The following is a 20,177-nucleotide window of genomic DNA, read 5'->3' on the forward strand; positions in this document are numbered from 1 at the left end:
CGCATGCGTCATTCAAGAGGAAGTACACTCGAAACGAGACTCTTATTTCCGACAACCAAACTTAAGATGTAACTTTATAAATCTGAAATTCAGATTGGAAGGCTGTCGCAGTTTATAGAATTGTGTAAGTGTTAGTATTTAATCCAGAGTAGTTGTAGAACATGCATTTCCAAGGTATAAAATGTTGATAAACCTCGATAACTGAGCACCCTCCCCCAATCAGTGATGCTGGTCGTGAAAAACCGAGACGCAGAGTTTCTTTTTAAGTGTAATTTTTTTTAAAGAGTGATATTTGTCACTGAAATCAAATAATGTGCTTACACTTCTAAATCAATACTTCACAACAACTTAAACGTACAGTTTCATTTCTGCTGCACCTTATGATATAAGCTATTTTTAACTATTTACTAAACATTAGGCACAGTCATGTGAGGGGGCTGAAAAATACAGTAGCTGTGTTATTGTTGTAAGGAGACATATAAGTTATCGTGTGATCCTGCCTTAAATACAGGAATCTACTGCTAAAGAAGTGGCGAACATATCGTGCAAATGATAGTTTTGGTAAAGAAAATTTAACAGTTTATATGAAATATTAGTATATACCATCTTGTATTTCCCACAGATTCTTTTAAAATTGGTGTTTTAAATGCATATCTCATGCTCAGAATGGCACATTTTTCCATCATGAATTGTTCTCTTCTTCTTCTTTTTCTTCTTTTTCTTGTTATTATTATTATCGATAGTAGTTGACATGTAAATGAAAAAGAAATCCTTTGTTTCATATGTGTCCACCCAGAGATTTGTGTAGTAAAATCCTTGATACAGTCATACTGAATATCGATTTTGTTTTAATTTTAAATGTTCCATTGCAGAAGATACATGTGTCATTCTTTGAAGGAAATGGAATTGATGGTTAGGTACAGGCACAAGTTTTAAATCATACCTGTTGTAATAATAATGCATGTGAAGTATAAGACTTTATTTTACTTCTAATCTCATCTGCTCTTTAAATTCCAGCATGCATTTTCTTTTTCATTAGATGTACCTTTGACAAAGAATGCTATAACCAGTCATTAAGTATCGTTTGATTTCATCCTGTTGAAAAATGAAATGCTGACTTCCTGTCAACATTTCCAGTTTTTCTATAAAACAGTTTTTTGCTACATTGCCTTCAGATGTTGACAAACACTTTTCTTATTTTGTTTCTTCGTTTTTTCATTGTACTATATGACATACAGATACCTACTTCCTTTAAACACAGAATATAATAATAATAATGATAATAATAATAATACTTTATTTATAGAGGGTGACTTATTTAGTCAGGGACTATTCTCCCTTGAGGCCCACATAAGGAGAGTATAATAGTGTGCATTGTATGAAAAGTAGCAGTAATTACTGTTTATTTTAATGTGTTTAGTGTTAAAATACTAACTTTTATTATAATCTATTGGAAACACATGCACATGATATCTCTTCTGAAATAATGTAATATTTTCATTAGATTTTAATGTGGTGGAAGCATGTTCCACATAACTATACCAGAGTAGTGGAAGTTCTTTTTAAGTTGCTCTCATGATATATCTTGAAGTCTTCTGAAATACTGTAATATTTTCAGTTGATTTTACATGTGGTGGAATCATGTTCCACATAACTGTACCAGAGTATTGGAAGTTCTTTCTAAGTTGCTCTCGTGATATCTCTTCTGAAATACTGTAATATTTTCAGTAGATTTTACATGTGGTGGAAGCATGTTCCACATAACTGTACCAGAGTATTGGAAGTTCTTTTTAAGTTGCTCTGTTCTTGGTTTGGTACTTGAAGGTTTCCTTGTGATATTGATCTCAACTGTGTTGAAAAAGGCCTGAATAAATCCAGAAGATTCACTGGTGATATTGATCTCAACTGAATCTGTATTGAAAAAGGCCTGAATAAATCCAGAAGATTCACTGTTGCAGCTCCATGTAGACATTTATACGCAAGAACTGCCTTGCGGAAAGTCTACACTTTCATATCTTGTGAACCATTTTATTTCTGTAAAACATGCTTTTGAGGGATGACCAATATATGCATCTGGAATTATGCATGCTGTCCATTTCTGAATTTTATAAATCCTATCAAGCTGAGATTTGGCACAGTTTCCTGATGCAGTTGAACAATAATCCATTGTTGGAAGAATATAAGACTTGTAGTTTAGATTTCTTGAATCTGCTGAATAGGCAGACTTGGATGACAGTTTTTTTTTACAAAGCTTATCAATATGGTCATCCCATTGTAAACTAGTATCAACAAACACACCTTCAAGCTTTCTATGTTTGACATTTTCTAACAGATGATTATTTATTTTAAGAGATAGCTCTGGGTTCCTGAACTTGTGTAGCTTTTGTGATGTCCCCAGAATCATAGATTTTGTTTTTCCTTCATTAATTACCACCCTATTTTGTTGTGCCTAATTTTGGACTCTAATAAGGTCTGAGTTTAATTTATTTTGGTTAACTTCAAGATCAGAACCAGATGTATACAACTTACAAGGTTGCATCATCTGCAAACAAATCTGTTTTTGTTGATTCATTATTTAATGGTAAATCATTTACATAGATAAGAAAGAGGAGAGGACCTAAAACTGAGCCTTGAGAGCTCCCTGAATCAAAAGTGTAAGTTTGTGAACTAATATTGCCAATGCTTATTTATTCCCTGGAAAAACAATGTACAGTATGAAGAAATAAGAACTTACGGTTTTAACAATCAAATCCAAGAATAATCCACAAATTAAACTTTAGAAGTCCCAGTAATGAAATGTTCTAATGAGCTCAAGTTCGAGTCCTGACAAAAAAATCCAAAATGGAAGGTGATGACATATACTGTAGTCAGTATGGTGCTGTAGTGTCTATAGTTCTTTGTTATTCCACAGACAATAATATTCCAGTGTTTGAATTTCTGAAGATAATTGAAAGAAATGTCTTTGTCCAAGAATTCTGTATGAGCACTCACATATTTAAAGGAAAAAGAATGAATCTTTTTGAATCCAAATAATTTGAATAAAAATTGAAATGTAACTCCAAACTGGTCACAAACAAAACACTTTTCCAGTGTCCAAGGTAAAAGCCCAAACTGAGAAATATCTCTCTAAAGATCACAATTAAATCAAACTAATGTGCAATTTGGGAAAACCCAGAATTGCGAAATGGATGCTGTTTGCATCAAAAGTGACATATTCCCAGTATGACCTTGATAAAAACCAATAATTTTACACCTAGAATTAAAAAAAATATAGAAAGTTGTTTAATTGTCTCGGTGATTTCTGAATCAAGGTCGGGAACTTTCAACTAAGCCAAAATAGAAACAGTTTTTCTAATATTAGATGTTTATGAAAAGAGTCCAGTCAAACTGAATTTTCTGGAGAAAAAATGTCAAATCAAGTAAACTTGATCACATTACTTTGACATGTACCGATACATGTAATGAAATTAAAATACAACAGATTTTAAATTTTACAAGCAATTAAATCAAATATACATAACACAAGATTGTTATTGAGTTCCTTACTCCCACAAAGTTTATCTTTTATGCTGCCCCTGATGCTGAAATGTTTCCAAATTCCTTGTTAACACTTCTTGATTCTGTAATTTTGATTCATCCTGCCCTATCAAATTATATAGATCATCTTTAACTATTTCTCAGACTTAGACATTAAGTGACCACCTTTGTTAGCAAGGCACATAGAAGTTTACTTGAGCAACCATAATTCAGTAAGTTGTTAAAGAAAATGGCCAGGCTGCATGTAAAATGTGGCCTGGCACATACAAGAAATAGCATAGCGTTGTGTCATCTAAAAATGGCCTTTGGTAAATACTACTGTCAGTAACCAACATAATTTTTGATGATGAAATATCAAGGAGATTTAAAGCTAAATGCTTTTACTTTCTTTTATTTGTGTTTTTTCAGTTATGCATGTTGGCCATTTTTTTTTTTACTTTTGGTTCCTAACTTTATTGTAAATTTGAATCATCTTGCATTTTATTTTGAGAGTGTAAATTTAACAAATAAGAGTACATTGCATAAAAACTGTAGATAATTGGACATTCCTGTCTCAAAATGTCTTATTAAAAATATTCTTAATTTTTCAGCGCCATGAGTGCCATGAAGGAGAACAGGGATATTGCCTGCTACTTCATAACAAAACACTCATGGAAGGGAAAGTAAGTACATGTCTTAAGCTATCTATCATACTCTCACTATCATTCTTGGGTTTGATCTAACCTCTGGTCTATGTGCCCATGGCCAGTGTGTTTTGATGAGGGCCTCTACTGACAGTCATAAGCCCACTGGACCAATTAAAGTTATCATTTTTATTTGATTTGGAGGACTAGTTTAATTTTTGATTGGGAGGACTAGTTTATTATTTGATTGGGAGGACTAGTTTAGTTTTTGATTATGAGGACTAGTTTATTATTTGATTGGGAGGACTAGTTTATTATTTGATTGGGAGAATTTGTTTATTATTTGATTGGGAGGTCTAGTTTAGTTTTTGATTGTGAGGACTAGTTTATTATTTGATTGGGAGGGCTAGTTTATTTTTTGCTTGGGAGGACTAGTTTATTTTTTGATTGGGATGACTAGTTTACAGACCTGCCAACCCTACTGAAAAAATCGGGAGAATCCCGATTTTTGGACCTATCTCCCGATTCCCCCATTTTTAAGAAAAACTCCCGATTTTTCAGCTCCTTGAGAAAAAAATCCGTATTTTTTTTAATACAAAAATGGCATTTTCCGTTTCCTTGTTTCTGTATCTGGTTTTTCTGTGTCTGGTATGTTTCTTAGTACTTTACCATATCCGGCTTGATTTGGATCATTTTGGGTTTTCATCCACCAGTTTTTAAGCTGGATTCAGAACAGTTTTGACAGAACCAACCAAGCTCTACAGCATGACAAGCCCCTAATTCACAAGACCAGAGACATTCTACTATCTATGTACCGAAAATTCCTTTCTATTGTTATTAAGCCAAACTACATTGTTGACAAGACAGACGTCACAGCAATTGATGTAAAAGATGAAAGTTTGTACATTCGTTCTCAGGACTTGTACTTGGGTGAGACAACCAACAAACTTCTAGAGAAGATGAATAATGAAGCACAGTTACAGACAAGAATGCACTGTAGGGCATTTCTGATCAAATCACTGTCATACGTGAAGGAAAAATTTCCATTAAAGAATGACTTATTCATGCAAGCAATGCAGATGTGGCTAAACGATCTCTAGCATCATTTAAGGACCTGACCTTTTTCTCTAGCCGAATGGAAGGAATCAACACTGATGATCTACATAGAGAGTTTCAGCTGTACCAAAGCTACAATTTAGACACAGAATTGAATATGGAAAGAGCAGATCATCAGTGGGTTGCTCTCGGGGGAAAAAAAAGGATGGATCTGGCCAACTGTTATTTCCAACCCTAGGGAGAGTAATGCTATCAGTACTTTCAATACCGCACAGCAACAGCAATGGTCAGAAAAAACAGAACTAGTCAAAGAGCCAGCCTGTCAGCATCAACATTGGAAGCTATTCTTGTTAGCAAATTTTACACCCAAGGACAAATAAATGATGAACTTTTGCAGAAATGCAAATCTGCAACATTCAATGGGCTGAAATAAAAAAATATACATCGTTATCATGATGTATACACCTTACCTCCTGATTTCTTACCCTGCCTCCTGATTTTTAATGGTGATTTTCCTGATTTTGATTTTTTCAATGTTGGCAGGTCTGAGTTTACTATTTGATTGGGAGGGCTAGTTTATTTTTTGATTGGGAGGACTAGTTTATTATTAGATTGGTAGGGCTAGTTTAGTTTTTGATTGGGAGGACTAGTTTATTATTTGATTGGGAGGACTAGTTTAGTTTTATTGGGAGGACTAGTTTATTATTTGATTGGGAGGACTAGTTTATTATTTGATTGGGAGGACTAGTTTAGTTTTTGATTGGGAGGACTAGTTTATTATTTGATTGGGAGGGCTAGTTTAGTTTTTGATTATGAGGACTAGTTTATTATTTGAGTGGGAGGACTAGTTTAGTTTTTGATTATGAGGACTAGTTTATTATTTTATTGGGAGGACTAGTTTATTATTTGATTGGGAGGACTAGTTTATTATTTGATTGGGAGGACTAGTTTATTATTTGATTGGGAGGACTAGTTTAGTTTTTGATTGGGAGGACTAGTTTATTATTTGATTGGGAGGACTAGTTTATTATTTGATTGGGAGGACTAGTTTATTATTTGATTGGGAGGACTAGTTTATTATTTGATTGTGGGGACTAGTTTATTATTTGATTGGGAGGACTAGTTTAGTTTTTGATTGGGAGGACTAGTTTATTATTTGATTGGGAGGACTAGTTTAGTTTTTGATTATGAGGACTAGTTTATTATTTGATTGGGATGACTAGTTTATTATTTGATTGGGATGACTAGTTTATTATTTGATTGGGAGGACTAGTTTATTATTTGATTGGGAGGGCTAGTTTAGTTTTTGATTGGGAGGACTAGTTTATTTTTTGCTTGGGAGGACTAGTTTAGTTTTTGATTGGGATGACTAGTTTATTATTTGATTGGGAGGACTAGTTTATGTTTTGATTGGGAGGACTAGTTTATTATTTGATTGGGAGGGCTAGTTTAGTTTTTGCTTGGGAGGACTAGTTTAGTTTTTGATTGGGAGGACTAGTTTAGTTTTTGCTTGGGAGGACTAGTTTATTTTTGCTTGTGAGGACTAGTTTAGTTTTTGCTTGGGAGGACTAGTTTATTTTTTGCTTGGGAGGACTAGTTTAGTTTTTGCTTGTGAGGACTAGTTTATTTTTTGCTTGGGAGGACTAGTTTATTTTTTGCTTGGGAGGACTAGTTTAGTTTTTGCTTGGGAGGACTAGTTTATTTTTTGCTTGGGAGGACTAGTTTAGTTTTTGCTTGGGAGGACTAGTTTATTATTTGATTGGGAGGTCTAGTTTAGTTTTTGAAACACCATTTGATCACAGTATGAGCTGGCCAGTAGAAACAAGTCTGTGTTGAGTCATAAATCTCTGGAGTCGTAAAAGTATGGTTGCCTTACACTGAATTATTTATCCATAACATTTTGTATTAAATAATGAAATGGATTGTGTGATCATAAATGCTTTATAAAATGGACTCCTTTAGACTGAGGTGTCTTTATAATGAGGGAATGCTATCAGTTAAATCTTTCTACCTCTAAATTTTCACATTTCTCCATACAATATCACATTTTCATTCACTGTGTCTGTTTCTCAGTCATTTTCATCTGACTAAACTTTTTGCACACCCCCATCCCCCTTTTTTTGATTAAGTAATTGTGGATTAATTAAGTAGTCCTATAGTTACAATATTGTCTGTCATCTTCAAGTTGCAACTGAAATGGTTACATCTGTGCCTAAAAGTTCACATTTATTGAGTTCTAAATATCAAGTTGCAACTGAAATGGTTACATCTGTGACTAAAAGTTCACATTTGTTGAGTGATAAATTTCAGGTTGCAAATCAAATGGTTACATCTGTGACTAAAGGTTCACATTTGTTGAGTGCTAAATGCAAGAAACTTACACAGAGAATACCTGGTATTTTTATGTCATATATACCAGTGTTAAACTGGTATAGTTACCAGTCAAAATTCCCTTCTATCACAAGCCAGTTTCAGGGTTTTAATGATTAACTGGCCTGTACTGCTGTCACAAAATGAAAGACAAATTTGCTGACTATTAACAGAGGAGACACCAAAACATCAAGCTTTCCATTGTGTGTAAAGTTATGTTTGTTCAACTAAAACACAAAACTAAAATTGATTGATGTTGATCTTAGTTGATCTCTATGAGAATTTTAACCTTTATTATTACCACTCTTCGTGAACATGTAAATTATGATGGTTATATGTGCCTTGTACAAATAAATATCTGTACCTTTTTAAAAATATTACCTCAGTTTGTAGGATTGCTTATATCATTGAAAATGAGTAACTCGAAATCGCGTGATTCAGCGTAAATTAAACAGCTATTAAGGGCTAGCTGAAATGTTATCTGGAAGAATGCAATTTGGTCGAAACAATGAATAAAGCAAAATCTGCATCTATGTTTGGGAATAAGTAAGGATTTAAGTGATGCACACATTGCACTGTGTAAGTACTGTACATTATAGTTCTTCATGGTCTCCCTGGTAAACTCACTCGGCCTGCGAATTATGAAGTCTGTATTTACCTTTATTTAACTTCGTGTTGGAGAAATTAGAAAATATGCACATGCAAAATATAACAAAATCAATTATTGTACTTTATAACAGTTTCATAATTGTCTGGTTACCAAAAGTTACTTTTTTACATGCCTATGTCTTAGGACATGGAAGAAAATTATTGTTTCATGTCCGAAGATTTACAGCCATTACAGAAGTCAACAGAAAGACCTAATAACTGTAAAGTTTACACATTTGCCTGTGGATAAGCCAACCTAACTTCTTCCAGGCCTTATTTTGTCCTAAATTATTTGGCTTATACACGAGTATATATGGTAGATGGCCAGAAAGGTAGATGGCACTTAATCATTTTTTTCACATGGATAGATGTATCTGATTCCTGAAAGCCAGTCCCATATTTTTCATGGACCGGGTGACACTCTGTCATAAGACACAAACAGACACATAGTATATGTCTCAAATTAGTAGGAAAAAAGGCTTAGACTAAAATAAAAAAAATTAGAAGAGAAGTCACCTGGTTCTGCATACAGTTCGTTTTCATTATCCTTTTGATTTGGAGATGGTATCTCAAAAGAACAATAGCTTTGGAGTTTTGCCCTCTTACAGTGTTGTTCTTAGCATATTTCTCTTGATCCAGAGTACTTATATAGATAATGATACATGAGTGAAAACCCCATCTACATAATATGGTTGTTGTTGTAGGGTTTAACACCATTCAGGGCTGAGCAAATCCCATAGCCCGAAGTCCCGGACTAGTCATTTTTGAAGTCGGGCATGTAAAATTGTCCAGGTTGCTAGTCCGGGACAAGTGCTTTTTAAAAAAGTCGGACTAGTCCTTATTTTCTTGCTTTAATCACTATATCTACCTTTATTTGGCCAATCATGCCCTCCGGGCATACTGAATACTTGATTCTACCCCTCTTCGTGTATACATTTACATCCTGTTACAGCTTGACTGTATATTGGGCTAAGCGACCAAATCATCGGCAAATCAAAACCACATCAAACAAAAGAAAACCATTGTGATCAATTAGCAGTGTTGTAAGCGATTTTGTTGCAATGAGTTTACTCAATCTAGATCATAACGAGCGGCTCACTATGTTTTTAATCCAGTGTAAAATTTTATCACAGTGAAAATATAAAATAAAGACCTTACAGTATTGTAAATTAAATTGAATTGAGGCTAAATGTATGAAGTTCCAATTAAATTCCAGTGTATTCCAAAAAACCACAGATATTGAATATGTTAACGTTCCTTTAGTCTCATACATTCATGTGCCAATGGCCTATAGTGTACTGATGTGCTAACAGTCTTTTGATGTATCACAATAGAATAAGCACTAATGTCTTTGTCAGAATTCACTGTAATTCCAAATTATTGTTACAGTCCAAGAGTATTTTTGAGTGTTTTGTAATTCCAATGAATAATAATTTGAATGAATAATTTCACTCAAATTAAAAACTGAACACAAGACTGATTCTCCTTTTGATATTGAGGGCAAGAATGAGTAATTTTGCAAAAGACAACATTATATTAAAAGCTAAGCCACATTAATAGAGCCTGGATGTAGACCATTCAGTCTATGCAAACAAAATATTTGCATCCTGAGGAAGGCATTGTTTAGAATCATTGTGCTGACATTTCTTGACTAGTCATAATTCCGTTCACCTTGACAGTTTAAATCAAGGGTGTCAACATTTCAGTTTCAAAAGCAGGACAGTTTTTTTAGGGTAGATGGTTGAACAATGGTTTGCTGTATGGTGGAAAAAGTAGTGGTGCTATCATAGCATACATGTGGCAGTTTGACATATATAGTTTGATATCTTCATTTATGTGCCGGTGAATGAAAATAATCTCTGAAGAAAGCATTTGTCTTTGAGTCAAGATATACAAGTCACATCCATTTTTATAAGGGTCAAGGTCATTTACTAATTAAAACTTGTCTGAAAAGTTTCAGTTCACAGGTCACAGAGAATGGCCATATATGGCTTCTTTGGATTTCCATTTTATCACATGCTTCTCATATAAGCTGACTATCTCAATGAGTTGAACAACTCTTTTATCCAGATATTATTTTTCAAGAGTGAAATTTAAAATGAGTTGGCCTATGAAAGTGGCAGACTTTTTTCATGTCAGTAGTGAAATTACCATTGTTGTTGTAGGGTTTAATGCCATTTTTCAGCACACGATAGGCTATACATGGCGGCCAGTATTAATGGTGGAGGAAGAACCCAGGAAAACCCAGGAAAGAACCACCGACCCACCTACTGGCAAGCTTTCTCACATACCCGCATTAGCCGAATCCGAGACTCGAACCCACTCAGACAGAGGTCAGACGGCAGTGATCTGTAACGGAGAGCGCTTTAGACCACTCTGCCACTCGGGGCCCCTTGAAATTACAGTAATGTTTCCTTTTGTCATTATGCACACAAAAAGTAAACTAAGGATTGGTGATAATTTATAGTCAGTAATGATTTAATTTATAGCATGCATTATAGTTAACAGAATACAATGATCTTGTGTGGATCATAAATTTGGGGGACTATACAACATATATATATTTTATGAGTTTGTTAAATAGTGCAGATAAAACAATATTGTTAATATAATGATGATGATGATGATGATGATGATGATGATGATGATGATGATGACAATAATAATAATGATAATAACAATATTTGGTACATGACATTTGTCCAAAAACAAATTTTAGAAGATGGCATACCTGTCAACCAGTTCAGATGAAAATGTGTATGCTAGACCCATGAAAACTTTACAAAGACCAAAAAAAAACTTAAATGAAAAAATGTATTTGTGCAATTTATAAGAACAACAGTTTTGAAACAACAAATGTCATAAATGAACTAATGTTACACACATTTACATAGTTACATCTCTGAAACTTTATTTCATTTTATTCTTTTGATTTTTAGAGTGTTGTAACACACACACACACACACACACACATTATTATATGCAACTATTGCACTCTTTGCACTTTTCAAAATGTAATCAGGGGTTTTAAAGTTTATGTAGCAGGTGTCAGTGTTTATTTTACACTGTAAAAATGATGATAGCTTGTCTACATTCAGGGACTTCCTACAATCTGTATGTACTTTTTTTTCATCATAGTAAAAGATCTCTCATGGTCTGCATTGTTGTGTGTCAAGGTCAGTAGTTGCTGTCTAACTAATTTCAGATTATTTGGAAAGCGGGTGCCACCAGTACTAATTGTCTGTCTGATAATATCCAGCTAGTAGCTACAAAAGCTCATTTTCTGGTGATCATCTGTTAATACATGCTCACATTCATCAGGCAGCATGCAATAATCCTCAAACTCATCTTCATGATCCAGGTGTTGAGCAGTTCAAAAATGAAAGTGTCACTACTAGTATAAAAAAAGATGTGCAAGGTATTTAAAAAAAAAGAATTTTCAAGGTATAATATTAATTTCTTTGGATTTATCATGGTCTCATTATTACATATGTATATTTTTCCCCCATAAACCCTTAGTCCTACAATAAAATACCTCGACCTGATATTAAATTTTTTGGGCATCGGAGTCTAATTGCCCAGTGATGGCGCTGTGTAGCGTGTTCCGAGTCGATTAACTTTGGAATGATAAGTCAAATTTTCAGGAATCGCTTAGACACTTGGCATTCCATATTGGCTTTTTGCTACAAATTAAAGTTGTAACGTTTTAGTCAGACTTTACTTACACTGATGTCTTTTTCCTAATAAATTCAAATTCTCACACAAGCAAATGGACATGTTTTTAAGTTCCGTTGGCTGGAATGCGATGGATGTTGGGAATACCAAAATCGGTTAAAAGGATCATAAGAATCTGAATGAAACGAAGCTGTCTAAACACTTGATTCAATATTAATATATTTATATTTGCTTCGTTAATGAAAGAAACTTTCACTTAACCCAATTTTGGCATTCCCAGCTTCCATCGCTTTCCAAAGCATATTAGAGTTATCCCCACATTGATTGCACATAGCTTAAAAAGATTCTTGATCTTGCTCAATTTTTAACAAATATTGTGTCCAGACTCCCAGGGTTAACAATATAAATTGTACAAATTAAATTAACAAAACGTGAATTTTTATAAGAAAAAACACAAAACGATTGTACCACCGTACACTGACAAAAATGTACAAATTACAAGTAAACCATACAAGTTGACAGGTATGACATGGTCTTGTCTGTGTTCAGTAGTCGTTTGTGTACAATGGCCAGTTTTGGGTAGTTGCTGTTGACCGGTCAGATAACGTATATTAGAGAGATCCTTAGTCTCATTATTTGCTGAACATGTCTGGTGGATTAAGGTTTTGACAAGCATCTACTATAAACAACTGGACATGTCTGGTAGATTAAGGTTTTGACAAGCATCTACTATAAACAACTGGACATGTCTGGTAGATTAAGGTTTTGACAAGCATCTACTATAAACAACTGGACATGTCTGGTAGATTAAGGTTTTGACAAGCATAAACAACTAACTGGACATGGATCTTAGGAGTTCTCAAGAATCATTGTTTCAGGTAGCTTTTGTTTTGTTTATTTTACCATATCAGGAACATAATGAAGTAAAACTCAAAGGTCAGTTGGTTTAGTTAAGTTGTTGCCAAACGATATAAAGATGTTGCTGGCTAAGGTGATTCAAAGGTGACTGCATTGTTTCTTTCTTGCTCCAGGGTCTGTATGGCAGAAGTGTAACTCTCTCACATGAGGTGTGCTTTGTTTGTTACCACTCAATAACTTCAGCGCAAAATATGTGAACCCTAGGTTTGAATTAAGAAGAAAAGATACTTGCATCAACAGTTCGCTTTTATTATCATCACCCATGACTTATCTGGGGACCTGATAAAATATGATATACCATCTGACTTCATGAAACTGGCTGTTAATGAGATATTACATATTTTTGTAACTACCTTGGTGGCCAAAGTGGTTAGAGCAGGGTCTCAAACATGTGGCCTGCAAAATGATTGGTGATACAAGGTGTCATGAGAAATAACAGAGATGGTACAGCCCTTGGGCCATTGAAAATACCTTCATGTGGCCCTCAAGTGGTTTGAGTCTTAGGCCCCTGGGTTAGAGTGTTTGCATTGGATCTGGGAGGACTTGGGTTTGAACCCCGGCCGTTCATACCAAAGACTTACAAAAATGGTACTTGCAGCTGCCTCACTTGGCTCTCAGCATAAAGAGGTTATTGTTAGGACTAGCCAGCTTGGTGTCAGGACAATGTGACTGGGTGGGGCATAATGCTACATGTCTGTGGCATGACACCCCAGTGCTAGACATCACTATAAACTGCCAGACTGTAGACATGATAGTGATGCAACTAACATTGTTAGAGCAGAGCTATGTTAAGAATCCAAATCACACACATGCACAGCAGCAACACACACACACACACACAACAAAACACACATTCACACATATTTTTGAGGCATTATGTCAGCTTGTTGTCAGTTGCTAATAAAAATTTATTTTAAAGTTGAGTGAAATAAAATACTGTTATTTGATGAAATTTGAATGTATAGTACATGTATTCTGAAGAAGAAAATGAGGTTCTATGAATAATTAGTTTCAAAGGAAACCTGTTAATCGTGGAAGGATAATTGTAATACTAAAGTATCACCAAATCTGGAACAGCAAATGACACATTTTCTAATACATTTAATAATTAGAAAAGTGACAAATCTGCTTTGAAATTTCACACATCATTTTTTTGGAAAAAATGTATGACAATAAAATTTCATGATCATATACCCATGCTTATCGTATTTTCATCTTAAGAGAGAAGACATTTTGCCCATTTTTCTGACCCTAGTTTGAGCTCTGTATACAGATCCAGAAAAATGTGATGATCTAGACAAATACAGACAGTATTGAGTCTGCATTAAAATGACTGCCAGTCAGACTTAAGTTCTGTCATCAGGCGAGGGGTCAAATACAGGTGCTTGATTACAATAGGATTATGATTACAGGTTGTTTGGCTCTGATGATTACGATTATGATTTCAATTTGTATTTGGAAATTATGATTCAAGGGGATGATTATGATCGCTTTGTATTTGCTCGTTTATTATTTTATTTTGTTCTGGGCAGATATCTGTATAACTGAAAAACAAAACGTGTTAACTCTGTATTAGTGTTTATTGAAAAATTATTTACATACAGATTAACATGCCAAATTACTCTTTTGTTTATGGTAACTATTATTATTCGTACCATCATTAAGAATATAATTTAGTGATTTTTTTGGTTGTAATGATTTGTAATCATGGTTACACGATATGACTGCAATGCCAATGAAGGACGATTACAATTATAGGGCTTCTAAAATCAATGATTATGACTACAGCTTACACTGTAATTGATTACGATTATAATCATACTTGACCCCATCCCTGTCTATCATACAATGTTATGCTTTATACCTTTACTGGTCATAGACCAGGAGATTTTATGGGATGATCTGTTGTCAATCCATCCGAAAGCACAAGTTTATTGTTGATGCACCTAAGCTAAATGGAGGATTGCCATGAAACATTCCACACATGTTCATCCCATGGTGTGGTTTGTCCACAATGATTACCTTGAAGATCTTATTTTTGCTATTCCAGCGTTTCCCTTTACCCTCATTTGTGCTTCAGAGACCCCCCATATTTTTTATTTCACCCCCCAGTTTTTATATCAAAGTTTGTTTTTTTACTCAGTATCACTCTCATTTTTGACACCAAGGGGAATTTTGACCCCCCCCGTCTTGCACCCCTAGGGGATACACTGACTATTCCTCCTGAATGGATAGTATATTGACATCTGGTTTTCACTAAAAGACTTCTTATAATGTCTGGTTAGTCCTAAATAAAAATGGTGCTGATCAGACATTCATTATGGTCCCCAAAGCAGCCATCTTGAAACTAGTATTATTGCAAGTCCTTCCGAACGAAAAGTCATACTCACATGGGGTTTTCAATGTAATTGACACCTTGCCTGCAGACTTCTTATGATGTTTAGTTGTGCCTGAATTAAAATAGTGGGGAGGGGGCATCTGTCTGGTGCCCCAAAAGAAAAAGGAAAAATGAATTAAAATGGTGCTGATCTGATATTGAATACAGCTACAACATCAGCCATTTTGAAAGTCTTTTTATTGCTACTCCATCTAAATATATTGTCATATTAATATGGAGTTTTCAATAAACAATGCCTTATGATGTCTACTTGGTTGTAAATGAAAATCATGTTATTATTACTTCTTCAAAATGGAAAGTTATATCAGCATAGAGTTTCCACTGCAGGGGTTCTTATGATGTCTTGTTGGTCTTAAATCAAGATCATCTGATATCAGATATGTCCACCATAATAGTTAATCGGAAAATATTGCTATTTGAAGAATATCAGAGATGGTTTGAACATTCAGCAGTTAAAAGGGAGAAATGGTATTGTCTTGAATTACAGGAAATTCCTATCAGTTAATAGAGTATTGGCCCCCATGTTGGGCTCTTGTTTGTAGTACTTTATTTACAGAGGGTGACTCATTAGTCAAGGACTATTCCCCCTTGAGGCCCTCTAAGGAGAGTATTTGTAGCATCAAAAAAATTGTGCCAACTGCTTGAAAATGTTTGCCTCAACCTGGTGCAGGCTAATATAAATTATTGGTTAGGTTTGGAAATCCTCTTTGTTAGGCTTTGATATTTGGTGTATAGTTTTTAATGTTTATATGTGGTTGCTCCCTTCATTTTCAGGTACAAGCGGATATTTTCTGTTGGCACACATGGCATCACAACTTATAATCCACAGACACTGGAGGTCACTAACCAGGTCAGTGCTTCTAATTGTTTTCTCTCTCTCTCTGTCTTCCCCATTTAACACATTAACCCCTTGAACTTTTTGTCATATCGCCTGAAAATTGAGTAGGAAACACATTTTGAAAGCTATTTCTGAATAGATCCGAAAACACCAAATCCTTGGTGATCTTTCAAAAACATACTTCCTAGTTGTGTTAGAAACTTCGTTTTTCATTGGCTATTTGACTCGTGCATGAGCAGAAAGGTAAAAGTTGGAGTTCTTTTTCTTTTTTTCTTTTTTTTTGCTAAACGGAGCCATTATTTTTGTATGGAAACCACTCTTTATTCCAAATGCCCATCTTATCCTACTTTTTGCAAAGGCTCATCTATCTGTTTGCAGTTCATACCGGTTTGCCTTACATCTGAGACCAAAAAGTCTAAAATCCGAACACAAAATTGGATTCCAGCCACGAACAAATTTTGGGTAGAAAAAAGTTGGGTCCAAAAATGAGTTTTGTTTATCTATATTTTGTAGTGCAACTAGATATTCCAGATTATTAGGTGTCATTGTAGAGCTACATCTGTCTACCTTTCTATAATACCATCCACTTTAGACTAGTGTATCATGCATGACCATGACTCTACATAGCTCGGCAGTAGGCTACTACCTCCTGCCCCATTAAGTCATTACTAGGGGTTAATGTGTTAACAAGGATTTTTATATTTTGTTTTACAAATCGTCAAGGAATTGCTACATTTGTAATTTATGTGCAATGTCGATGCACAAGTGATTAAATACGCAAGGAATATTCAAATTTGGTGACGTCATCAAAATGCACTGTTTAACACATTAACCCCATGAGCTTTTTGTCATTTTCGCCTGAAAGTCAAGAAGGAAACACATTTTAAAAACTATTTCTGAATAGATCCGAAAACACCAAATCCCGTGATCTTTCAATAACATACTGCCCAGTTGTGTTAGAAACATCGTATTTCATTGGCTATTTGACTCATGCATGAGCAGAAGGGTAGAAGTTGGAGTTCTTTTTCTTTTCTTTTTTTTTGCTAAATGAAGCCATTATTTTTGTATGGAAACCACTCTTTATTCCAAATGCCCATCTTATCCTACTTTTTGCAAAGGCTCATCTGTCTGTCTGCAGTTCATACCAGTTTGCCTTACATCTGAGACCAAAAAGTCTAAAATCCAGACACAAAATCGAATTCCGACCATGAGCGAATTTTAAGGTTTTTTATATCTGTGTTTTATAGTGCAACTAGATATTCCAGATTATTTGGTATCATTGTAGAGGTACATCTGTCCACCTTTCTATAATACCACCCACTTTAGTGTATCATGCATGACCATGACGCTACAGAGATCGGCAGTAGGCTACTAACTCCTGCCCCGTTAAGTCGTCGCTAGGGGTTAATGTGTTAAAAGGCATTTCCAAAATGAGCATTTATACCTGTGAGCTTGATACAGTGAAAAATCTTTCTTGAGAGACATATGCGATGCAAGCCCACTTGTCCTGAGAGACCTGATTTTCAGTGTTCAGATTTATTAATTGCATAGTGGTATAATGTGTTATGAGAGACCACAATTTTTTGGCAGAAGGTGTTATGTCAAGACAGGTTCTCCTGTATTAACTTTTGTTTATAGTGATTCATCCTTTGGTTTAGTTCATAATCATGTCTAATTCAAATGTTATGGGAGAGTCTTGAAATAGAAGCAGCTTCTGGTTTTAAAAAATGCACGTTTTCTAAGCTAAAGTAATTTTAATTTTAATTTTATTCAGTTATTAAGTAAGACCGTAGGTGGTGAAAAAATAAATTTCATCCAGGAAAAATCATGAAAAACACCTGACAGTTTTAGACTCAGAAGTGTAGGAACCCAAATTTAATATTTAGAAAGTGCTTTTAAGAGCTTATGGAATGGTCATTTGTCTGTTGTCCATCCATTAGCTCAAATTTGTTGTCTTTGTTTCTCCTAAACGACTTGGAATTTGCCATGGAACCATATACACACATTTATCCCATGGTCCAATTGATCCTAAATCAAAATGGTACTGCTTGGACATCTAGTATAGCCACCACTGTGGCCATCTTGAAAATCCTGTTATCCTTTTGAATCTTTGGTTATATAAACATGGGGTTTTCACTAAAATGCTTCATATAATGTCTATTTGGTCCTAAGCTGTTAGCTGTTGAAAATTTGCTACAGTGATATCATTATGCAGTAGAATGTTGAAACACTTTTTGAAATGAAGTAATTTTTGCTAAATGTCTTTTTTTTTTTGTTTGTGTTCCTTGATATTAGTTAATAGTGAATAATGTTACTTTCATTCAAGTGAAAGCATCATTAAAGACTTTCCAGAAAATAGCACTGAACCTATGCTGAATATCTGATATCTTGTGACCAAGTTAGTTCCTAATGTGTATGCTATGTATGGTTTGTAATGTGTATGCTAGGTATAGTTTGTAATGTGCATGTTAGGTTTGGTTTGTAATGTGTATGTTAGGTATGGTTTGTAATGTGTATGTTAGGTATGGTTTGTAACATGTATGTTAGGTATGGTTTGTAACGTGTATGTTAGGTATGGTTTGTTATGTGTATGTTAGGTATGGTTTGATGTATTATGGAAATCATGTGCACCAGAACTTGTATTACCAGTGCATTGGTTTTCATTAAAAAAATGTAGAAACTATATAAAGAACTTAAAGAAAAGATAAAACAACTGAAAAGTGAGATATTACCTTTTTATTGTCCTTTGTAAAGAACAATACAGGAAAGGGAATTGTCATACAAGCCAGTCATTTTATGCGGAAGTTCTTCATTTGCTTGTATGTTTGTTGTCTGGATTATTTTCTACGAATTCTCTTCTATACTACTTGATCAGTAATTTACAATGATATTTAATTGTGTATATTTAACTTTTCCTTCTCAGACGACTTGATCAGAAAATACTGTCTTCAGAAAGTCTTCTTGTGTCAAAATGTTCATTACAATTTTGATTTTGTTTATTGATTCTTCTATACATTATCTCTTAATATACATTGTTTTGGATGAGTCACATGACCACACAAATTTTATCATATTTTTGCATCCTACGTTATATGTTAAGTATTTGAAGTATACATGAATGCATTCTCCACCCCACCCCAATTATGCTATATCTGTCAGGCAGTGAACATTTTTTATACCACTGAAACAAGATTTTTTAGGGGGTAGATCAGAGTAAGCTTGTGATAGGCATTTTAAGAGTTTTATCATTTATACTTGCTTACAAGTTGAGTCCAGCTGCAAACTGCATGAAACCAGATTTCCCTTATTTGTTAGCAGATCTGGGCCCATACTGTTTGTTCAGAGTAGTCATGAAACAAACAACTTGGATCCAGATCTGCAGGTACATTAGGATTTATGTTGTTTGCACTTGGGCTCAATTTTTAAGCAAGTATTAACAGTACCCAGTTTTATTATAAATAATATAATGCATCTATCTTTTACACCCTTGTCCAACTAATATACCCTGAATCATATGAGATCTCTTCATAAAACTTTTAGAGTTACCTCCCCATTTTTAAAAATTGTGTCCTGAACCATTTGTAGGAATCTGCTTTGTCATACTATTACTTTAAGGCACGTAGCGTTAAACATGATGCACTGGCTTATGGGCAAATTCAAATACTTACTAATCCTGCTTCAACCAGCTGCTGAGTGGGAAAAGGAGCTGGTTGATTGATCATTTTAGCTGTGCTGATATTTACAATGACTGAACTCAGTGGCAGAAAAACCACCAGGTGTACATGTGGTGATATGTGGGTGAAGTCATTTCATTTGATCAATCAAATAATGTTTTAGATGTTATTGTGTATGTAATTTAATTAAACTACCTTTATTCAATCTCCTCAATCATAACTGATTAAAGATAGCAAGGCAACCAAATAAAATGAGTACTTCGTAAAATAAAGAGCTTTGTTTCACAGATATGGACATTTGTGGTGGAAACGAGTTTCTGAGAATTCCTGAATTTGCACATAGAGATATCATCAATGATGATAAGTTTCACTGCTACTTGCAATGAAATCATGGCATCAGTATTTTACTAATTGAACAATTCAGAAATTGAGTTTAACAT

At 34.4% G+C, this 20,177-nt stretch overlaps 1 protein-coding gene across 3 annotated transcripts in view; it reads left to right on the plus strand.

Annotated features, from left to right (window-relative positions):
* The first annotated feature begins 6 nt into the window (after window positions 1-6).
* The window catches only part of LOC149790580 (dnaJ homolog subfamily C member 13-like), a 205,118-nt gene continuing 184,947 nt past the window's right edge, over window positions 7-20,177 (plus strand). For 2 of the 3 annotated variants that reach the window (XM_089972669.1, XM_089972671.1), the window contains exons 1-3: window positions 7-124; window positions 4,128-4,199; window positions 16,000-16,075. In XM_089972669.1, coding sequence (XP_089828795.1) covers window positions 4,132-4,199; window positions 16,000-16,075 — 144 coding nt within the window. In that variant the 5' untranslated portion in view covers window positions 7-124; window positions 4,128-4,131. Of the gene's footprint in view, window positions 125-448; window positions 562-4,127; window positions 4,200-15,999; window positions 16,076-20,177 lie in introns of those variants that run through there. The other variant, XM_089972670.1, reaches the window with a different exon arrangement.

This window comes from Sinohyriopsis cumingii, chromosome 10 (assembly GCF_028554795.1).
Source record: "Sinohyriopsis cumingii isolate HCF-2022 chromosome 10, ASM2855479v2, whole genome shotgun sequence".
Lineage (NCBI taxonomy): Eukaryota > Metazoa > Mollusca > Bivalvia > Unionida > Unionidae > Sinohyriopsis > Sinohyriopsis cumingii.